Consider the following 22,344-nt stretch of genomic DNA (forward strand, 5'->3'; position numbering starts at 1 on the left):
AATGGTAGGGCTATCACAGATAATGATATGGATATTTTGAATCAAGTATAGCACATCCCATTATAAGTATGTTATGCATGATTTAAAAAATACATAACCATTTTGTATATACACAACCTTATATACAAAACCTTCAAAAGGAGGTACAACGCATCAGCAGCAATAAGACCATTAACCTCTCACCAACATCATTAATCAAAAAAAGTATGAAAATATGTATTATTGCACACAATCTACAAATATTAACATCAAACAAACTGTGCCACTTAATTTATAGTCTGCATAAATTTTCACACAATTTTTACTCCATCGGCTTGGCAACAATGCAGCAGACAGTAGCGCTTTTTTTTTTTTTTTTTTTTTTTTTACAGAGCTATACAGGAGTTTTAATACATTTTTATTTTCTACATCTTGGTGGATGCATTACAATTTGATCTCTCGCCATTTTCTCTTGATTATAATTCGATTCATTTTTACAAAATAGTACTAAAGTGTTTGTTCTTTAAGATCTGCTATCATGAATAGCCCTGATATGAGGACAGAATCAAAGATGGTTCTCTATAATATGTGCAGTTACTTAAAAGAGTTGGTGTCATCTAAACCGAAAGCTACAGTAAAAGAATTTTTTCTTACAGATGCAGAAAATAACTGCTGAAATAAGAGTGGTGAGTGATGACCCCCCCCCCTCCCGTACCACTGGCAACACACAATGCAATAGAATTTATCTGGGTGCAGATGAATGGTGAAATTGTACATAATTTTTTTTTCAAAATTTAAGATGATAGGAAATTGCTTGATGAAGCACTATTAAACATAACATGAACGACTGGAAAAAAAGTTCAAAACATGTGGAGAAATTACAATTACAGGACTTCATTACATTTGGTGCTAGAGACGATTCAATTGAAAAGATTACAATTATTGAAGGATGCATATTTATTTTTTTAATATATTAATTTATTGAATGTGTGTGCTATTAAAATTGCATATTTATTATACTGAAATTTATATTTATTAAACTTTCTTAAAAATACAAGATTTCATTTATGCATAACTATTTCTGAATCTATTGAACCTATTTTTTCATGTTTAAATGTTTAGAAATTTTTGTGAATAATTAATATATGTAAAATATATATAATGTAGAATTAATAATATGCAGAATTCTAATAATAAAATTTACATTTTTTTTTTTTTTAAGGAAAAAAGTTAAAAACAGATTTAATATAGAAAAACCATGTAGTTTTAATTATTCTGCAAGATTTAAAAGCAAAATTTTCATTAGATTTTACTTTTATATATTGACAAAAATATCTCAAAAGTTTAACAATTGTATAAAATTGGTTGATTACATTTTCCATTAAATTTTTAACAACAAAAAAAAATATGTTGAAATATTTATATGGCCCTTATTAAATCATCATAGAAAATAATCATGTTAGAATATTTCGGTAACATATAATCTTTCAAATAGTAGTCAGAATATCCAACTTTTTGTTTCCTATTCAAACTGAAATGTACTGGTGTGAGGGAAAAGAAAGATTTGTAAAAACCATGATAATGGAAAAGGGAAAGTGTGGAGAATGGGAAAATCCTGCGACTTTGAAATGCCTATCTCATTTACATAGACTGTATCTCTAAATACAAGCAAATTGTGTCTAGGTCACAATACACAGAAATGTAAAAAACAAGTCATTCTTACAGCTTTCTTTAGCATGTCATAAGTTGATTAGTTAGTTCATTAGTCTAAAAGAAAAGATTTAGGGGGTTTGTTGCAATATACAGAAATGTAAAAATAAGTCATTCTTATAATCATTATTATTTGCATTTCCTTAGTTAATTTGATCATTTAATGTTGGTCTTTTTTTATTGTTCTTATAAATGCTGAATGAAAAAATTTTACACATTTATTGAAATATAAATCCAAAACTGTGTATTCTTTTTTACAGATCATTTTAGGAAAGAAAATTAATAATAAAACAATTTTATATCAATAAAGCAAATTTAATATTCACAAAAAATATTTTCAGTTTCTAATCCATAAATAAACTTTAGAAATGAGACATAATATACAGATATAATACTGATTTATTTAACAGCACACAAAAGTTTTCTGTTCAGCGTATAGTATGTACAGCATATAGAATACCAGTATGTAAAAGAGATTAAAAAATATTATTATTACAAGAGAATGTGATAAAAGCAAAGTAGGAATGTTCCCATTGAACTTCCCATATGGTCAATCTTACTGACCCTAGTAACTTGTTTCCGTGATATTTGGTGACCTTCTACGACATTTCGTTCACACACTTGGGAATGACAATGCTCCCTCTTAAGCATGGAGAAATTTTTTGAAACCATACAGCAGAAAAAAAATGAATAAATGCATGCCTGAAGTCAGGTTATCTCATAGAGCTGAGACACTGATAGAGGGAGTGCAACCCTACTTTTTGTGTAGGACAAGATAAAATCATTTTCTCATTTCAAGATAAAATCATTTTCAAGATTTTTTCTCGCCAATACAAGTGTTTACACAAACATTATTGACCGATTAATAATTGTGCATCTATTTCAGTGCAAATAAAGTTCCTTATTATTTCCAATATGTTGTTTGTTTTCTACCATAACTATTCGAATTGTATTATACTGTGAAAGATATTAAATCATCATTGTGAATGAAATAGTGAAACTAAAACATATGTTTTATTGAAAATGTTATATAGTAAAATTTCATAAATGTGCTAGCAGTAATTGCATGTTTTTATAAATTTAAATTAAGATCTAAAAAGAAACTAGTGGATATTCTAAAGATAAACTATTAAAGAAAGAAATGCTATCTTTACAGATAAAAATTTTGTCTGAATGTTAACACTTATTAATAAGTTGCAATATGCACATATCCTAAAATCACCGTTTTCGGAAAAATTTCGAATTTCCTTATTATTTTGTATTAAATCAACACATTTAAGATTCCAAAAATGATTTAATTTTGTTTCTGTGGTAATTAGAAGCAAAGTTAGCACCAATACTATGAACCAGCAGCGAAATATTTAAAACTGATATTAACAAGGAGAAGGCACGAGGTTTAAAACTGAGTTCGAAATGAGATTTTGTATAATGATAGTATACATTTAGAATGTTTATTAATGAAAATATTACGACTCAATAGTCAACCTTAAAACTTTCAAATTAGCTTATATACTAATAATGTGTTACCGGAACGAGTGCTCAAGTAGTGTAGTGGTTAGGGTGCTGGCGTAGCATTCAGGATACCTGGGTTCGATTCAAAGCTAGAGTTTTTTTTCTTTCTAAATTATTTCAAAATAATTTAACAGTTTTAATTAATATCTTTTTCATTTTTTTTGCAAAAATAAATATTATTCAGAATATTCAAGAAAAAAAAAAAGACTTGGGTCACTTTTATAATCTGCTTTTATTATGAAAAGGTTTTTTTTATCTGTATGAGATAATGATAAAAGTATTTGAACATGTAATGTAAAATTAAAAGATGTTTTTAGGTAAAGAAAAGAAATAAAATGTTTACTTAAATAAGAAAAATACTCACTTTTAATTAATGCACAAAAACAAAGTAAACATAATTTAAATCAACAAATTCAGCTATTGATGTAAAAAAGAAAACATTATTTTCGAAACCAGTTTGCTTAGTTTTTAAAGAATGAATATATATATATATATATATATTATTTAGGAAATGTTAACCGGGAATGAAAACCGACCGGACTCAATGCCGGGAAGCAAAATGTTGCGCGGCAGTTTTTGAGTATGCCAAGATTTGCGATATGGCACCAAAAAAGGCCAGATTTCTGACAAGTCACATGGCTCATGTTGTATACACTTGTTTAGACTAGAAACAAGCAACTAGTTTCCTCCATTTATATATCAGCTCTATGGGTTATCTCCTACTGCAGCCTATATTCAACAGCTTTAAAAGAAATAAATTGTCTTTTCTAACTGCGATGCTATACACCACAGGTACTGCAAAAGTTATATGTTCTATCATACAAAAGTCATCCAACATGAAATAAGGATATTCAAATAGATATCATCATAAATCGCATCAAATTTATTTAATGTTTATTTTGAACCCTTTCATTTTTACTCTGGAAAAATTATTTTAGGGCTCTCAAAAATATTTTGCAACCAGAATCCCTTACAGAGATAATTCATCCTTTAGATTGGGCCTGCTAATTCTGGATATGTAATTTTACAGAAGTAGTAAAAAAGTAAGTCAATATGAAATTAAGTCATACCATGATGAATAATTTTACTAAATTTTTACATTTCCTTTTTTGAGGGAAGATAATACTTCTTGGACAGCCTTTTAAAAATCTAGAAGGCAATAATTAAGAAATTAAATGTAAAGCAACTTTTATGAGGATATATTTCAAAAGCCCAACTTATCAATTATTTTATCACTAAGAAATCATATGTAATTTGTAAATTTTTTTAAATATGACGAAACTTACTTATTTCCAAAATATGTTCAGCAGCATCTCTTGTTATCTTCCCATGAAACCAAGATATCCCTTCATCTAAAGAAGTACGAGATGCAGATTTAACTAATGGTGGTAACGGTGGATTTATGGTATCTTCAGCATCCATTTTTGTAAAAAAGACCTTTGATTTCCTTGCATGTTCAATCAATCACAGCTGAAAATACAAAATGCTTAAATAAATGCATAAATTAAACAGAAAAACTTAGAAAACGAAGCATTTTTAATTTAAGTTTCAATCTTAGCATAACAAAATAACTGATATTAAATGGATCAAAATTTCAGACAAACTTGAGCAGAGCAAGGACTCGGAACAGTTCATAGTTGAAGCTACAGTTGATGAAAAATTCTTCTAACAAAAAGTAAATGCAAGAGATAGTAGAAGGATTTAAAATAATGACAATACAATTTTGCTATACAAATACTGATTTCTTTTTGTTGGCATAAAAGTTCACTTTCATCATGTTAATTTCTCAACATTGACCTACACATTAACTAGCATAAATTATTATTCCAAAAATAGAACATTAAGCATAGAAATGAAAAACATATACATCTTCTTAAAAAATTTTTCACACTAAAATTTAAGCAGGCCTATAACATACATTCATTTCATTGTCCAATTTTCTAATAATACAATGCTAATTGGTATACAGCTTACAAATTATATTACTAAAAACTATAATATATTGAACATCCACTCACTGGTATAAGTTAAATATTTAAAATATAAATCGAATAACAGTAGTAAGTAATTTAAATTTGGTTCTAAAAAATATTTTCTTTTTGTACAAAAGAAATACCGAAAAAAGTTAAATAGTATCTCTAGCTATAATTCAACAAATATTTTATGAAACAAACTTGATAAAATTTACAGCATAAAAACAGAATTTAATGATGAAAATATTTGTGTATTATTTCTCTCACTATTTGTCTAAGACATGATACGTACGATATCTGTTATGATTTTTTTATTATTGTTCTGAACTTGAAAATACGCTTTTACTTTGATATCGTAAACGTAATATAATAGCAATCTCGGTAGAATTCGATGTCGCTATTAATTGTTCAAGTTGCAAGTTTCCCAGGTAATACTTGAAAATTAGAAAATTACGAAGATGTGAAATGCTTTAAAATCAAGAAAATCAAACTGCATGTCATGCATATAGGTAAAAAGTGATGCGTGCGAAAAAATAATTTTTCATGGACGTCTTAAATTATTTATTACACCACCACAAAATAATAATTAACTTATTATTTCAACCATTTTATGATTACTAAAATATTTTTTATTTTAAATATATTAATTTTCTATGATGTAATTAGAAATTATAAGAAATAACAAGTGAAAAGGAAAAAAGTTAATTACTATTTGCATCTTAAATCACATGTAGAAGTTGTTTCATTTCGAGGAAATTTCTGAGAAATAATAAAACTGTGCGCATGTTATAAAAATTATAGTTGCAATAAATAGTATAAAAGCACAGAGAAAGAAAAAGTTTTGTTTACATTTATATTCTTTGGCCGTATAAAAAACAATTTTTAACTACAAAAACAATATTCCACTGAAATAAGTTTGATTGCACTAACGTAGCCAGATTCAAGACTAAAATTGTTGATGAGTTTGAGATGTTCCTGAAAAGTTGCCATTATATTACTAATACTTGTACTGCATTGGTAATGTTGCGTGCAACAAAATGAATTGATGTTCAATCGAGGATGAAAATATATTGTTCTTGGTGGTCAGAGTATATTATTCCAGAAATCAATAAATTTCTTTTAAGCAGTGTCATTTAGAAATGAAATGGTTCATTATCAATGTCCACTTGAAATTTATCGCAATGAAAGATGACGAATTATGCGGGATTTAATTCACCTATTTTGAATCGGAAATGGAATTGCAATTACTCAGTCAATACTACGTTAAATTATTGATGTAGATTTTTCGATCTTTTCATTTACAAGCCTTTCTTCTAGTGTATATATCCTTAGGAATACATATATCTCCAATTTTTGAAAAATAAATGTTTTTGCTGTGTTATTTTTAAATCTCTTTTTCAAATAAAAGTTTTTTCGATCACACTTTTAACTTTTAAAATGTCTTTAAAATTGACAATCAAAGTATGAATTCTCTGTATTGTCAGCAAGTGGCGTCTGGAATAAAATCTACTTTTGGATGCAATTAAAAAGGTCGCAATACGAAAAAGCACAAATATAGGAATAAAGTCGCAGATAATATTCTATCCTTGTGACTTACACATAATTTAGAACATTTTCGAGTAAATAACATTATAGCAATATGCGGTGAATGACACCGCTTTTGAAGAGGATAATGAATAACTGCTCACTTACGGAATTTACAGATTTCCTTCGGGCAATATATTGAACACACTTCCTTTTTTATGGCAGTAATCGGTTTTAGTTTGAGACAAAACCGCCCCTTTATCTGGTCGTGTCCGGAAATGCATCTGTTGTCTCTTTATCATTTCAGGGATTGGGGAGCTTTTATCGAATAGGGTTGGAGCTGTTTAAGATGTCATTTCTTGAAAACTGGATCAAGGACTTTACGTCGAATAGGATATTCTCCTTAGCATCAATGATTCTTGTTCTTGAGATTCACTGGATTGCATACATCGAATAGGTTATTTTTTTATCAACTAAATGCCTGGTTCAATATAGCCAGTAACACCACATACTGAATGATTATATGAATACCAAAGAATACCGAAAGATGCGTCAGAAATATTGAACAATATGTATCGGTATTCAAAATTCGCTAAAATTTTTTAAAACATTGCATAAATTTATTTAAAACATTCTAGCAGATGAATATTAGTTTTAATTTAATAATTCATTTCATTTAAGATTTTATTTTCAAAAATTCGCTGAAACAATTTTTTTATTCTGTGCTATAGAGCACTAAACAGACTGTCACCTATACGTACATTGTTTTTTATTATATGAATAAAAATTATTATAAGTAAAAGTTTAGATAGACATTATTATAAACAAAACATAAAAATAGCATTGGTGTTTTGATTTTTCTTTATTCCATAAAAATCAAATGCGGATGCACCAAAGTCATTGTCTCACTTGCCTTGTTTCTAACTGGTTTCGTATAAAATTTTTATTCACATTAATATATATATATATATATATATGTATCGTATTCGAATCCTGTCGGCTTTCTAATATGTATAACATTATTTTATGTGATGCAGGATGCAGTTTGAAGACAGTGAAGAAACTTTTTGTCTTTTTAAATTCTTTTTAATCCATCGGGAGAGCATAATTATTTACAAGCAGAGACGCGGACAAGACGTCCGCCGCAGCGCAATACAAAAGCCGAAGTGGGGAAAAAAGGCCGAAATAAATTATCCCTCGCCTTATATAACCTTAGATTTTGATAGGGAAAATATTTCTTCATTGTGCTAATATATTAATAAGATTCTGATAGGGATTTCTGACACATGTCAATCACATGTAAGGGAAACACAGGGATCTTTTAAGAAAGAATGTGCTTACTGGACATTTTTACCCCTTCACGCCGAGCGTGTGAAAATATCGGCGTTTAGCTGACTAAGCAATTTTATAAAGCTTCTCTTGAATTAATTAAGTAGAGAAAGTGGAATTGGATCATGAAATAAGCGAATGAACTTACTGTGGGCTAAATTAAGATAAAATCTTGGAAATTAATTAAGTTGAAATTAAAGTTTAAAATATCATTACATTTTTTCCCCCCACTAAAGACGTGAAATTATGTCGGGCCCTTGACACACAGCCTTACCTTACAGTGGTGGTCAAATAAGAAAAATTAAAATTTAAAGGCATACCCAAGTTTCCGTTACCTTCACATTATATAAACATTTATGCAGAAATCCCATTCATCATTTTACATTAGAAATATAAAAAAGACAAAGAATTGCAATTGTGAAAATATTATATAAAAACCTTAATAATAAACAGTAATAAAAAAATATTAAAATTTAAATGATATAGTGCAGAAATGTATTCTTATTATTATGTAGTTCACTTAATTTGATGAAAATAATCTGACAGGTTTGCTTATATTATTCTTAAATTCTAGAAAGTCTGACTCAACAAAATTATTAAAATAAAAATAAATTATTAATAATAATATGAATATTATGATTTCACCCAAATGAAATATCAGTATAGTAATGATTTTAAATTAAGCATTTTAACTGTTATTAAAAACACAAGATTCAAAACTTCAGATAAAACTTGGATCTGAAAATAATACTTGCAAAATTGAAATATTTCATATTAAACACTTGGAACTAAAACCCTAAATATAAAATTCAAAAATATGTAATGAAATTCTTAGAAATGAAAATAATACTTGTAAAATTGAATGGTTTCATATAAAACTTTTGGAAATGTAAATAAATGTGAGATTCATATATTTCAAATAAATCATTTGGAAATGATAATAATAATTGCAAAATTCAAAAATATCAAACAAAACACTTGTGAATGAATGTAACAAACGCAAAACTCAAAATACTCTCATAGTATTTGGAAAAGAAAAAAAAATGTATGTAATATAAAAAATATTTGTATTTTGTAAAAACAAGTATTGGGACACAGTGATAACAGACGGCAGCTCAATAACTGTCAGAGGTGCAAAAATTTCCCCTGAGGTATTCACTACATTTGTCTAATTATCATGGGCCATTAATTATTAAGTATATAAGAATCTTGGTATGTTACGTTTTCGTTCACAAGGTTTGCATGCATATTTTTTAAATAACCTTTGAGTTAGATAAATTTAATTAAATTGGGGAAATCATTTTTCTTAGTTATATAGTTAGCAAGCATATAAATTTCAAATTCAACAAATTATAATATTATGAATAAATTTTAAATAATAGATATGAAAAAAATTTAAAAACTCAATATTTTAAACTAAAACTCATGATATTTTGAATCATAAAATAAAAAGATTATTTGCAATTGTATTATAATAGAAAAATGCAATTTAAAATCAAATAAAAAATACAGAATATAAATTTTGAATTTCACTCGTTGAGTCAGCTGATGGGTTATTTTTTTTTTTTTTTTTTTGATACTGATCACTTTTTGAAGAATAATCACGTTTTTAATTAATCACAAAATGCAATTTTGAGCACTGGAACTGGAGACTACGGCAGATGACGGATTCAATTTAGCACTGGAGACCACTGGCGAGTAAAGCAGGCGATTATTATTGTGGTAATGATATAACAAGGAAATACGTCGAGATCGGGATTATTCAGCACAGGTAAGGAGCCAGAAAATTTTTATGATGACAAGGAGCCCCAACTCCTTGAGGATATAAGGAGCACGCACATGACGATATGGAGCACAAGCACAAGATTGCACAGCAGAGCAGAAATGTCGGATGAGATCTTAGGTTACATCGCAGGTCACAGGTTACGGAATGCAGGAGATATTGCATCGGTTGATGTGGAAAGACGCAGCGAAGCTATGCCACGGGAGACTGTAGACGGCTGGTCATTTCAAACCACGGCCACGGAGATACAGCAGACGGCTGGCTGGTCGGAACGAAGAGCGTCGGCGAAGAGCTATTGCATGATTCATTTTCCTTTCACGCGGATTTCATTTTAATTCTTTCAGTTCATTTGACAATTTTTCACAGGCAACTATCCTTGTCGACTTTTTTAATATGTATTAATTTAGAATCCTGTCGGCTTTTTAATATGTATTAATTTCGAATCCTGTCGGCTTTTTAATATGTATTAATTTCGAATCCTGTCGGCTTTTTAATATGTATCATATTCGAATCCTGTCGGCTTTTTAATATGTATAACATTATTTTATGTGATGCAGGATGCAGTTTGAAGACAGTGAAGAAACTTTTTATCTTTTTAAATTCTTTTTAATCCATCGGGAGAGCATAATTATTTACAAGCAGAGATGCGGACAAGACGTCCGCCGCAGCGCAGTACAAAAGCCGAAGTGGGGAAAAAAGGCCGAAATAAATTATCCCTCGCCTTATATAACCTTAGATTTTGATAGGGAAAATATTTCTTCATTGTGCTAATATATTAATAAGATTCTGATAGGGATTTCTGACACATGTCAATCACATGTAAGGGAAACACAGGGATCTTTTAAGAAAGAATGTGCTTACTGGACATTTTTACCCCTTCACGCCGAGCGTGTGAAAATATCGGCGTTTAGCTGACTAAGCAATTTTATAAAGCTTCTCTTGAATTAATTAAGTAGAGAAAGTGGAATTGGATCACGAAATAAGCGAATGAACTTACTGTGGGCTAAATTAAGATAAAATCTTGGAAATTAATTAAGTTGAAATTAAAGTTTAATATATATATATATATATATATATATATATATATATATATATAACATATTTTGTTTAAGTAAAATGCAAGTTCGAAGCAGTGAAGAGACTTGGTATTTTTAATTTCGTTTTATTCTCTCTCTTCTCTCCCTGGAGACAAACGTGATTATTTACAAGAAGGCAAAAAAGGGGAGAACGAATGATCACTCATCTTATATAAGATAGGATTTCTGGCTACACGCCAATACACGTGGTGACCTTTGACACCTTTTCAAGGGCAAAAGTATCACTTTCATTTGATACGTAGTATTGATGGCGCATTATTTTTACAAAGGGATTAATTAAGCCGAAATTGGAATTGGATCACGAAATAAGAGAATATTTTAGAATGAAGTTACTATGAGCTAAATTAAGATAATATTTTGGAAATTAATTAAATTGAAATTAGAATTAAAATATCATTACATTTTTCCCCCCACTGCAAGCCATGTAAGTGCATCGGGGCCCTCGACACACCGCCATACCTTACAGTGGCTTTCAAGTAAGAAAAATTAAAAGTATATTGCTGAGTAAGTTTAATTTTGAAGGTATACTGAAAGTGACACCTCAGTTTCCCTTACTTTCACATTATACAAACATTAATCAGAAATTCCATTCATTATTTTATATAAGAAGCATAAAAAAAGACTTATATTGTGAAAATAGTACATAAAAACCTTAATAATCAAAACTCATAACAAAATATTAATAAATTAAACAGTATATTGCACAAAGTTAATTTCACCATTTTTCTGTAGAAACTCAGCTAATGAATTTAATTTAATGAAAACAATCTATGGTATATTTGCCTATATTATTCTTAAATGCTAGAAATTCTGACTCAACAAGATAATTAAATTAGAAATAAAGTATTAAATTATTAAATATAATATCAATATTGCTATGATTTCACCCAAATGAAACATCATTATAGTTTTGTTTTTAAGTAAAGTATTTTATTCTTAAATAAGAACACAAGATTCACAACTTTAGGTAAAAAAACTTGGATATGAAAATAATACTTACAGAATTGAAATATTTCATATTAAACACTTGAAACTGAAACCATAAATATAACATTCAAAAATTTCTAATGAAAATAATATTTGTAAAATTGAATGGTTTCATATAAAACTTTTAGAAATGTAAATAAATGTAAGATTCATGTATTTCAAATAAATCATTTGGAGATGATAATAATAAGAATGAAATTCAAAAATATCAAATGAGAAACTTGGAACCAAAAGTAATAAATGCAAAATTCAAAGATTTCAAACAAAACACTTGCGAATGAATGTAACAAACGCAAGACTCAAAATACTCTCATAGTATTTGGAAAAGAAAAAAAATGTATGTAATATAAAAAATATTTGTATTTTGTAAAAACAAGTATTTGGACACAGTGATAACAGACGGCAGCTCACTAACTGTCAGAGGTGCAAAAATTTCCCCTGAGGTATTCACTACATTTGTCTAATTATCATGTGCCATTAATTATTAAGTATATAAGAATCTTGGTTATGTTACTTTTTCGTTCACAAGGTTTGCATGCATATTTTTTAAATAACCTTTGAGCTAGATAAATTTAATTAAATTGGGGAAATCATTTTTCTTAGTTATATAGTTAGCAAGCATATAAATTTCAAATTCAACAAATTATAATATTATGAATAAATTTTAAATAATAGATATGAAAAAAATTTAAAAACTCAATATTTTAAACTAAAACTCATGATATTTTGAATCATAATATAAAAAGATTATTTGCAATTGTATTATAATAGAAAAATGCAATTTAAAATCAAATAAAAAATACAGAATATAAATTTTGAATTTCACTCGTTGAGTCAGCTGATGGGTTATTTTTTTTTTTTTTTTTTGATACTGATCACTTTTTGAAGAATAATCACGTTTTTAATTAATCACAAAATGCAATTTTGAGCACTGGAACTGGAGACTACGGCAGATGACGGATTCAATTTAGCACTGGAGACCACTGGCGAGTAAAGCAGGCGATTATTATTGTGGTAATGATATAACAAGGAAATACGTCGAGATTGGGATTATTCAGCACAGGTAAGGAGCCAGAAAATTTTTATGATGACAAGGAGCCCCAACTCCTTGAGGATATAAGGAGTTGGGGCTCCATGATATTTTGAATCATAATATAAAAAGATTATTTGCAATTGTATTATAATAGAAAAATGCTATTCAAAACAAAATCAAAAGTTCAGAATATACATCTTGAATTTAATCCGTTGAGTCAGTTGATGGAGCCTTTTTTTTTTAACACTAATAACTTTTTGATGAATCATGGCACAGGGCGGAACTTCTTGACAATAAGCAGCACAAACACTTTTTTAAGAAATTGAGCACTGATTAACTGGAACTTCTCTATGATGACAAGGAGCACAAAAACACAAGGATAATGAACAGCAGAACAGGAATGGCAGATGAGATCACAGGTTACGCACGGTACCATCGACGATGCGGTAACATGACGGAATGCAGGGGATATTGCATCGGTTGGTATGGAACTTCGTCATGGAACGACGTAGCCTAAAGAGCTCCGCCATCGGCTACAAGCGTGGGTGGCCGCACCAGTACAGAACCATCTTCGATGCACGGCGAATCAAGAAGCCGTACCGTAACATCAAATTGCGTCTCGTCCCGGGGATTAATTCTTTTAAAATTTTTTCGCAAGAAACTATCCTTGTCGACTAAATAATATGTAACATATTTTGTTTAAGTAAAATGCAGGTTCGAAGCAGTGAAGAGACGGTATTTTTAATTTAATTTTATTCTCTCTCTTCTCTCTAGGGAGACAAACATGATTATTTACTAGAAGGCAAAAAAGGGGAGAACGAATGATCACTCGTCTTATATAAGATAGGATTTCTGGCTACGCGCCAATACACGTGGTGACCTTTGACACCTTTTCAAGGGCAAAAATATCACTTTCATTTGATACGTAGTATTGATGGCGCATTATTTTTTCAAAGAGATTAATTAAACCGAAAGTGGAATTGGATCACGAAATAAGAGAATATTTTAGAATGAAGTTACTATGAGCTAAATTAAGATAATATCTTGGAAATTAATTAAATTGAAATTAGAATTAAAATATCATTATATATATATATATATATATATATATAAAGATGAAATTTATATGTCTTTTATACAAATTTACAATTTTTTGTCCGCAATTGTTGAAATGTAGCACATACTCTTTTTAAAACAAGAGATAAATCACTGCCAATTTCAAAAAATTAAATAAAATATTAATTAATTAAAAATTATTCAAAATTTTGAAATATTTTTGCGGTATCTTCTAAAAATATTGCTTCACAAAAATTATTTTCACACTATTTTAAAAATTATTTTTTACAGATAATTATTTTTATTGCTGTACATTATCTTTCATAATTTTAACAAATGATTTAAAAATATTTTTTCATGATAAGTGGCAATATTTTCCGTGGTGTAATTGAAATCAAATTAGTTTCATTATTTCACCAAATCATTTATTCACTTTGCTGTTTTGTCACATTGTTCTTGCTACTGTTACCAAAATTTGCGCTCTTTGATACATTTATACACATTAGATCCAAAGATTTTCTCTGAAATGCCGTTTGATGTTATACACTTTCTAAAATGTGTGTTTCAATATAATTACATTGAAAAAATAATTTTTACTTCCTCTCATAAATGTTCTACCATGGAATATTTTCTCGCATCTGTTTCAAAGTTTTTGTGATGGGATAACAGACATTTTTTTGTTTTTGTTTGTTTGTTTCTTAATACTGATTTTCAGTTTCATTTTAATTTTGCAATCATTACAACTTGACTTTCTTTTCTTTTATGCAATAATTAAGAAAAAAAAAATGAAAAGAAATTTATACTCATCACAAAATGTATTATTTGAAAAATTCAAGCTATTTGGTCTTTTAAATAATATTTAGAACATTTTTCTTGATATCGATTTTGGAAATTAAGTTTTTATTTCTAGTTATTTCATTTAGTTTTTTAAAGCATTGCATTATACATGACATCCATCATGTAATATGATGGGTCAATCTATTGCAACTTTCTCATCTGTTATCTATTATTTATTTATTTGTTGTTCAATTCAGCCAGGCATTTATTTTAAAATATTTAACATTAAATTGCTTTATTTCAAAGAGAAGCAAAGGAGAAAGTAAATTGATTTTGTATAAATTCCAATTTTTATTAAATTTATATTTTTCTGTCTTATCAAACACCGAAAAGAAAATTCATTTCTTATTAATTATTTAGCATACAGATATTTAAAATTCCAAGCGATGAAAATGACCTGCAAAGGCATCTGGTTATTAATATATTAAAAATACCAACATAAACTTCCATGAATAGAATAAAGGTTTTTAAAGTAAATTTGTTAATGCAATATAGGTGCTCAACGTATTTATACATAATATTATGAGCTTGCCTTGAATTTGTTGTTAACTGAAAAAACAATATGCTATGTAGCTGCATGGCTTTTTTTCAGCTTGTCCCAGGATTTAGCAACTTTTCTCAGAATTTTATTTTGAATGCGGTTAAAAGAATTCTCAAAACAACAATATAATTTTAAAATGATAATAACGTCTCCTGAAGGAAAACGCCGTGCCATTAACGTGGATGCAACTCGACTCCACATCATTACTATGCTCAACAGGGAAGAGAAACCGCCATACCAGACACTTTTCAGCCTCTATATCTAAGGTGTCTCCTAATGAGGTTAAATTTATAATAATTAAAATTCGTAAACATTTATATATCGCAATTTATTTTCTCTTATCATAAATTAACATCGATTATTTCAAAGGTATTCAGGTTCTCAGCTAAGCTGGATCTATATTATTTTATTGGGAATCAAAGAAGTTCTTTATTTGCACTTTCTCCAGTCAACTTTTAGCAATTTTCACGCAATTACTAATAACTAGACAGCTAAAAAAATTTGTATGCTCCTAGTTATTATGTATCAAACAAATATCAGTGTTAAGTAGCTGTCATAAACAATAAGATGAAGATTTCATTTTACTTTCAATTTTTTTTTTTTTGAAAATATTTCTACTTTATTTGCTGCAGTTGTGAATTCGTTTTTTGTTTTCGTACAGTACTTTTCATGGGTATATTTAATTAAAGTATTATTTTTCAAAAATATTAATTATATTAAGCTATTTATAAAATCACAAATTTCGCTATATTTTGAGTTGTAAAAAATCGCAGATAGACAAGTTTTACTTTAGCATAGATAAAGAGCACAGCTTGAAGGGGGACGAAGTTTTGGCAGTTCTGCCAAAGGCCCGTCCGTGACCTCTTTAGTGCGGCCCTGCTTTTTCCGATTCCAACAGATAAAACATTTTCCAATAATCATGCAAGCATCGATTGTGTTCATTTTTTATATTAGTTATATCATGAAAGTTTTCTTCTAAATAAATATATATATTAAGATTATGCTATTCTTGCAATAATTTTGTTGTTCAGAAGCAGTGTGACTTTTGATAAATGTGATAAGCAATACAGGAAGATGAACTGAAAAACAAATTTAAGACTTAAATTTTACATTAAAATTAATGAATAAACATATTTATTTATTCAAAGTAAAAAAAATAGTATAAATTTATTAACTAAATCTTAAATACCTCAAAGTTAATGAAAAAGGGTGGGAAATGTACACTCGTATTTGTTTACTGTACAGTGATACATAAAATTTACAGCACTCCCACGATGCAAATGCATATAAAGTATAAAATAGAACCTTCAATAATGAAAAGGAATTTTGTCTAAGAAATTGTTACTTGAGCAGAAGCAGCGTTAGTTGCTGACAGGGGGCAATTGCCCCCTGTCAGCAACCGCTTGCCCCCTCGCTTCGTCGGCGAAAGCCTTCGCCATTTCAGGATGGTTGTGGAGAGCTGTTGAATGTGAAAATTTAAAAATTGCCTTAAAGTTAATATGTTGTAAACAGTCGAAATATCGAAGTAATGATTAAAGTGGTTGGTTATATTTAGCAAAATAATCGATAGAGTGGCGTATCAATAAGATGCCGCATTTTGCGGACAATTTTTGATCGTCTAACTATGAACGAAATGCAATGGGTGTTGAAGAAGTTAAATCCACAGATTTTGAGACTCTTGATTGAAATGCCGTTCATCAAGCTTATAATTTGCATTACTTTTGGGCAATATATCCAGCAAGGTGAATAAGATATCGCAATCTGGCGAAAATTTCTGGACAGCCGCTTATGAACTAAATACGCGGAAGTCCTCAGATTTTCTAACATCTGATTCAAATGTCGTTCATTCACTTATAATTTTTTGCGCTCGAAAACTGAACAACCAATCAGCTTATTATTTACACTATATTTAGCAGAATAACCAATAAGCGGGCAAATGAACAAAACGTCGCATTTTTGTCAACGAATCTTTGTCTTTTGGTTAAGATGTTATCATAAGTTATGAAAAAAATTGATTTCATATAGATTTTCGATTACCTGCAAATAGATTTATTAGAAAAATATACTTTTATATTGTACGTGAATAGAGCGATAGAGTTGTTTTTCTTAATTCACAATTCAACGAATTAAAGGAATAAAATTAATTTTCATTTTATTCATGCAATTGTTACTTCCTCGGTAATGAATTGGTGAATTTATTTTAGTTATTTCGCTGTCAGAATTCTCTGACTAAAATCTAGTTAATGGTGAAACTAAATTTAATAAAACAGTCTTTTCTCCCGACACTCTTGTGCAATATGTATGCTAAGAAGAGTTACTTTGTTGTAGCCAAATTATGTGAATTCATTATAAATCACTGAAATAAATAAATTGTATTACTATAAATTGTTTATTTAACAGTAAAATATCTATTTTTTGCAATCTAATTTACAGGCTGCAGTAATTACAATAAAGAAATATTACCGACTTCAACTGCGAAAAAAAATGGCATATGGCAGCTTTTCAGCTACACTAAAACAGCTTATACAAGCTTGCACTAAATTTATTAAATAAGTTACTTCCTAAATTTTTCAGATTCTGCATTCAGTATTACAATTATGTTATCGGGAAACGTATTTTTTTTTTTTTAATTTTCTTTTTCATTTTTTCTTTCAATTACTCTTAGCGGCAAAATCTATGTAGCTTCAGAGGCTTCTAAATTTTTAATAGACTTTGGTTAAAGATGTCTTGATTAAAATTGTTGTTCATAGAATACTCATATATAATTCTTTAATTCTTTGACATAGAATTTACTTAACTTCTTAATTAAATGGCACATCTTATTTGGGACTATTATTATTATTTTAATCACTAGAATAATATAAAGGCATTTGAGGTAATGATGCGTTTTCAAGTGATTTTTGCATTTTAAATTATTTAATACTTTTACTTAATTGCAGATTAAAAATGAAAAATTTAGTAATTCGATGCGCGATTCAGACTCATCATTGTATACGAAAAGGTTAAGAAAAATCAATGCATGTAACTGAGGAAATAAAACTCAGTTTTTGGGAAGAATATTAGCTTGAAATACGAGGGAATAGTTACGAGGGAAAAAAGTATTTAACCACAAGAACACGTGCCTAAAAATGAAGCAAGGGAATTCATAGTCAAGATCTAATTGTTTATTTTAATAAAATGCATTGGCCTTTTAATACTAAATATATATTTAAAAATAAATACTTGTGAAACCTAATGTTTAAGTGGTCAATCTTTCACAAGTACATTTTTCGTAGCTTACATAAAATAGTAAGGTTGTACATATATTTACAAAATATTTAATAAGTTTGTACATATTTCTACAAAATATTTTCTTACCTTCTTAAGAAACAATAACATATTATAATAAACATATAACAAAACATTTTATACCTTCTTATCTTTTCTACATTCTACATTGATCGTGTCTGAACTATAGCAAATTTTTGCTGTCCATGCGTGCTTATTCGCCTCAGATTCGAAATGCTTCTGAATTCTTTCTAGTTGTAGCAATTCTTGCAAAATTTATTTTAGGTAGAGGACTACGCTAAAAAATCAGTCGCGAGTTTTCACTTTCATTTTTTATATCTTCCATGATAAGAGCATATAGTTGTTCATTTAACATGACACGTCATTCTGGCACAATCTGTGTTTCTATCTGTATACTACAATCTAGAATGAAATATAACTATATTTTTTTCCAAAATTAGATCTCAGTGCGAGCAAATCTCAAGAATTTTATAAAAAATAGACGCAAATGTTGACAATCTTTTGATGGTAAGTAAAAGAATCTGAAAACAGTTTTTTACAAATATATTTTTAAATTTTTAACAATGAAAGAAAGGGTCATTATCTGAATAAAAAAAGAAGCTAAATAATACTTAATTTCCTTTAATTAAATGTAAAAATTAATTATTATGAATTATTTTGAAGCTAAATTAGAGAAATTGTGCTTGTTTCCCTGTCGGATTTGTCTTGACCCCCTCGCCCTCCCCTTCGACAAACCTCTGCTGCCGCCTCTGTACTTGAGTGTAATTCCATAATCGTTAATTTTCAGAGGAGCCTTTCAGTAGGAGACTTACTTTTCAAAATCTTTGCAAATTGAAATAACTTTTAGAACCTGCAAAGATACAGCTATGAATGTAAGCAATGAGAGTATAAAAGGATAATGTTTAATTATATGTGGTAGATATACAACACTACTTCTATGGAAGTGGTCTTCAAAAACTGACCGAAGCGTTCTAGAACAAGAACAATAGAATATATTTTGAAACATTTTAGAATTTGAATGTTTTGGTTATATTCAAGATGATTACAAGGGTGGGTTCGGTGTGGTGCGGAAATTTTAAAAGGTTGTTGTCCGCTCAAGTGTTATCCTCGTCATTTGGCACCCTTTCAAAATTACGAGGTTTATTTTAAAATAGTCCTCGTGTTGCTTTTAAAAGGGAGGTTAATATAAAGAAACGAAACTGATTACAGGGGAGGATTTTTTAAAGAATTATATTGCCTTAATTAATCGCTTCGAAAAATTTTCTCTTTGAAAACATTAATCGTTAAATTTCATTTTCATGTTCGATTCCATATTAAAACATTTGCCGTTAAATCTGCAACGACTCAAAAGTTGTTTTATTTCAAAATTCCCTTCTTTAATAGACTAACACACTATTACTTCTCTTTAATTCTGCTTAAACGATTTTCCTTGGTCCTTAATGTGTCTGGTTTCATCATTTCATTTAAACATTCTCTTAAAAAGAAACGCTTTGGATTCATGTATTTGATTTTATTTTACTTTTATATCGTTATTGTAAATTCATATTTAAGATAGAAATATATAATTTTTCTTCGAAAATGTATAATTGATTATTCTTTGAATGTAATATTTTAAAATTTTTTGTCTCTTGAAACTTTCTTAACAATTCTTATGATTAAGCATTTTCTAAATCAGGGATATCTTTACATACCTTCCTTAAACGTATCCAAAAAAAAAAAAAAAAATGACCAGACCTAACATTAATTTGAGCTTGTTTAGATTAAAATAGGTTACTACTCTGTTTTAAATATTCTTTTTATTTGCGTCATAAGTGATTTGTAAAGTAAATACATCAAGTCCTTGGATTTAAAATCCAGGAAAGTGCTTCGAGTGATTTAACCAAACATCCTAAATTTTCACAGTAATCATAACATTACTTTATTCTCTTAGATGCAGCATTTAAATACTCTTAGCCTTATTAAAAATTCCGATGGTGCATATATAATTAGAAGCTTATTCTGAAAGAATGATAAAGAGCATTTTTAACCCGATGGAAAAAATTTGTATTTTGTATCGATTTAGATTTGAAAAAACTTCTCAATTAAAAAAAAAATCTTAGCTGAGAAATAACTTGATGAAATCAATCGTTCAGATTTTTCAGAAATTTGTGATGAAATTCTCAACAAACCATAAAACATTTTTAGATGCGTAACTAGACAGAATGGAAGCTCTGGCATGTCTTTAGGTTAAGGTAATTTGAAAGAATAGAAGGTAGGAAAGGAACAATGTCTCAGTAATTGTAGAATTACTTAGAAATATTAGTATATTATTTTGAAAAGATATCAGATATGTCTTTTAGGCTGGATTTCAGAACACGGATATAGTCAAAAGTGAAAAACACACACAAAATATAAAGGCTCACAGAAAGCATAGACTAACAATAATTCCAACATTTGTGAACAGAAAAAATAAATACTTTATTACAAATAATATTTGGAAGCGATTGATTAATCTTTTAGAGTCTGCCAATAAGTGACATTCGGATGCTGGTAATTTAAATATGTAGCTATGGTAGGTAAAGTTTACTACTCCATATTTAATTTCATTATTGATTCCAACATTTAGCTTCCTTTTTCAGCATTTTAGCTGTAAGGCAGAAAATAATCGCCGACTCTTCTCCGTGGTTCAAAGCCATATTTAAATGAGAGAATCTAAAACTCCAGAAATTAAATTAAAATCAGTGTGCAACCAAGATCAAAGGTAAATTGGAACTTTGTAACATTCCAACCAAAATCTGAAAATTTTCTTTCCAACTGTTGTATTTTAATAACTCAAATTTTCCCATATCACTAAGAAAAGAAATTTTCTCGAAGCTTGCAAGAAAGAACTCATTCAGTGAAATCATATGATTAATTATTAACCGCTAATTAAGTCCGCAAAATTAACGACCTGTTACTGCTTTCCCTCTGCTTGTGGTAAGCATTTAAAACATCTGTTCGCGGAAGGGATGAATTATTTTCCGACTTACGGGTTCGCACGCGGAAATTATTCTGATTCATAAGAATAAAAAGAGACACAACTGTATTCCTTATTACATCATCAACCGCAGCCATTTAGCATAATTAACTCTTTGCATGATTATGAGTCAGTTGTCATATCAGTGTCTAGGATTTGATTGTCTTATAATGTTATAGAGAATTTAAAAAACAAACAAAAAAAAAAGAATGAATCATCAACAGTTATTAATATTGATACTTGTCTAATGACTAAAGTTAATCAATCTTGTCTCATAACGAAATGCCGATTCACCATCTAAAGTAACAATTTATCTTTGATAGCCAAAAAATATTTTTAAAATCAGTGAATTATTCTTTAATAATTTCGCAATTTTGACTGTTTTATACAATACGAAATTTAATAAATCGATTTATTGCAAAGATAATCTAGTAAAGAGGATTTAGCACAAGGAAAATAACATTTCTCCTAATTTTTTAAAAACTCCCATAAATCATGGATTTTCACAACGCATACTACTTCCGATAACTTTCTATATTTTCTACTTGCTCTAGTCGAAATTTTCGATAAAATCAAAGATTACCTAAAATATAAAAATTTTCTAAAATAAATAAAGTAAACTAAGTGTGAAAATATTTCTAAAGGCTTGGAAGTTTCGTCGTACATGCCATTGTGATGAATCCTGTATTACATAGAAATT

General features: G+C 28.7%; 1 protein-coding gene across 2 annotated transcripts in view; it reads right to left on the reverse strand.

Moving 5' to 3' along the window:
* LOC129960250 (tyrosine-protein kinase HTK16-like) overlaps nucleotides 1-6,590 on the reverse strand; it is a 45,660-nt gene extending 39,070 nt beyond the window's left edge. The window contains exons 1-2 of one of the 2 annotated variants that reach the window (XM_056073524.1): nucleotides 6,024-6,590; nucleotides 4,488-4,671 (exon numbers count right to left, since the gene is read on the reverse strand). In XM_056073524.1, the coding sequence (XP_055929499.1) occupies nucleotides 4,488-4,623 (136 nt within the window). In that variant the 5' untranslated portion in view covers nucleotides 4,624-4,671; nucleotides 6,024-6,590. The other variant, XM_056073525.1, reaches the window with a different exon arrangement.
* Nucleotides 6,591-22,344: the final 15,754 nt, after the last annotated feature.

This window comes from Argiope bruennichi, chromosome X2, assembly GCF_947563725.1.
Source record: "Argiope bruennichi chromosome X2, qqArgBrue1.1, whole genome shotgun sequence".
NCBI lineage: Eukaryota > Metazoa > Arthropoda > Arachnida > Araneae > Araneidae > Argiope > Argiope bruennichi.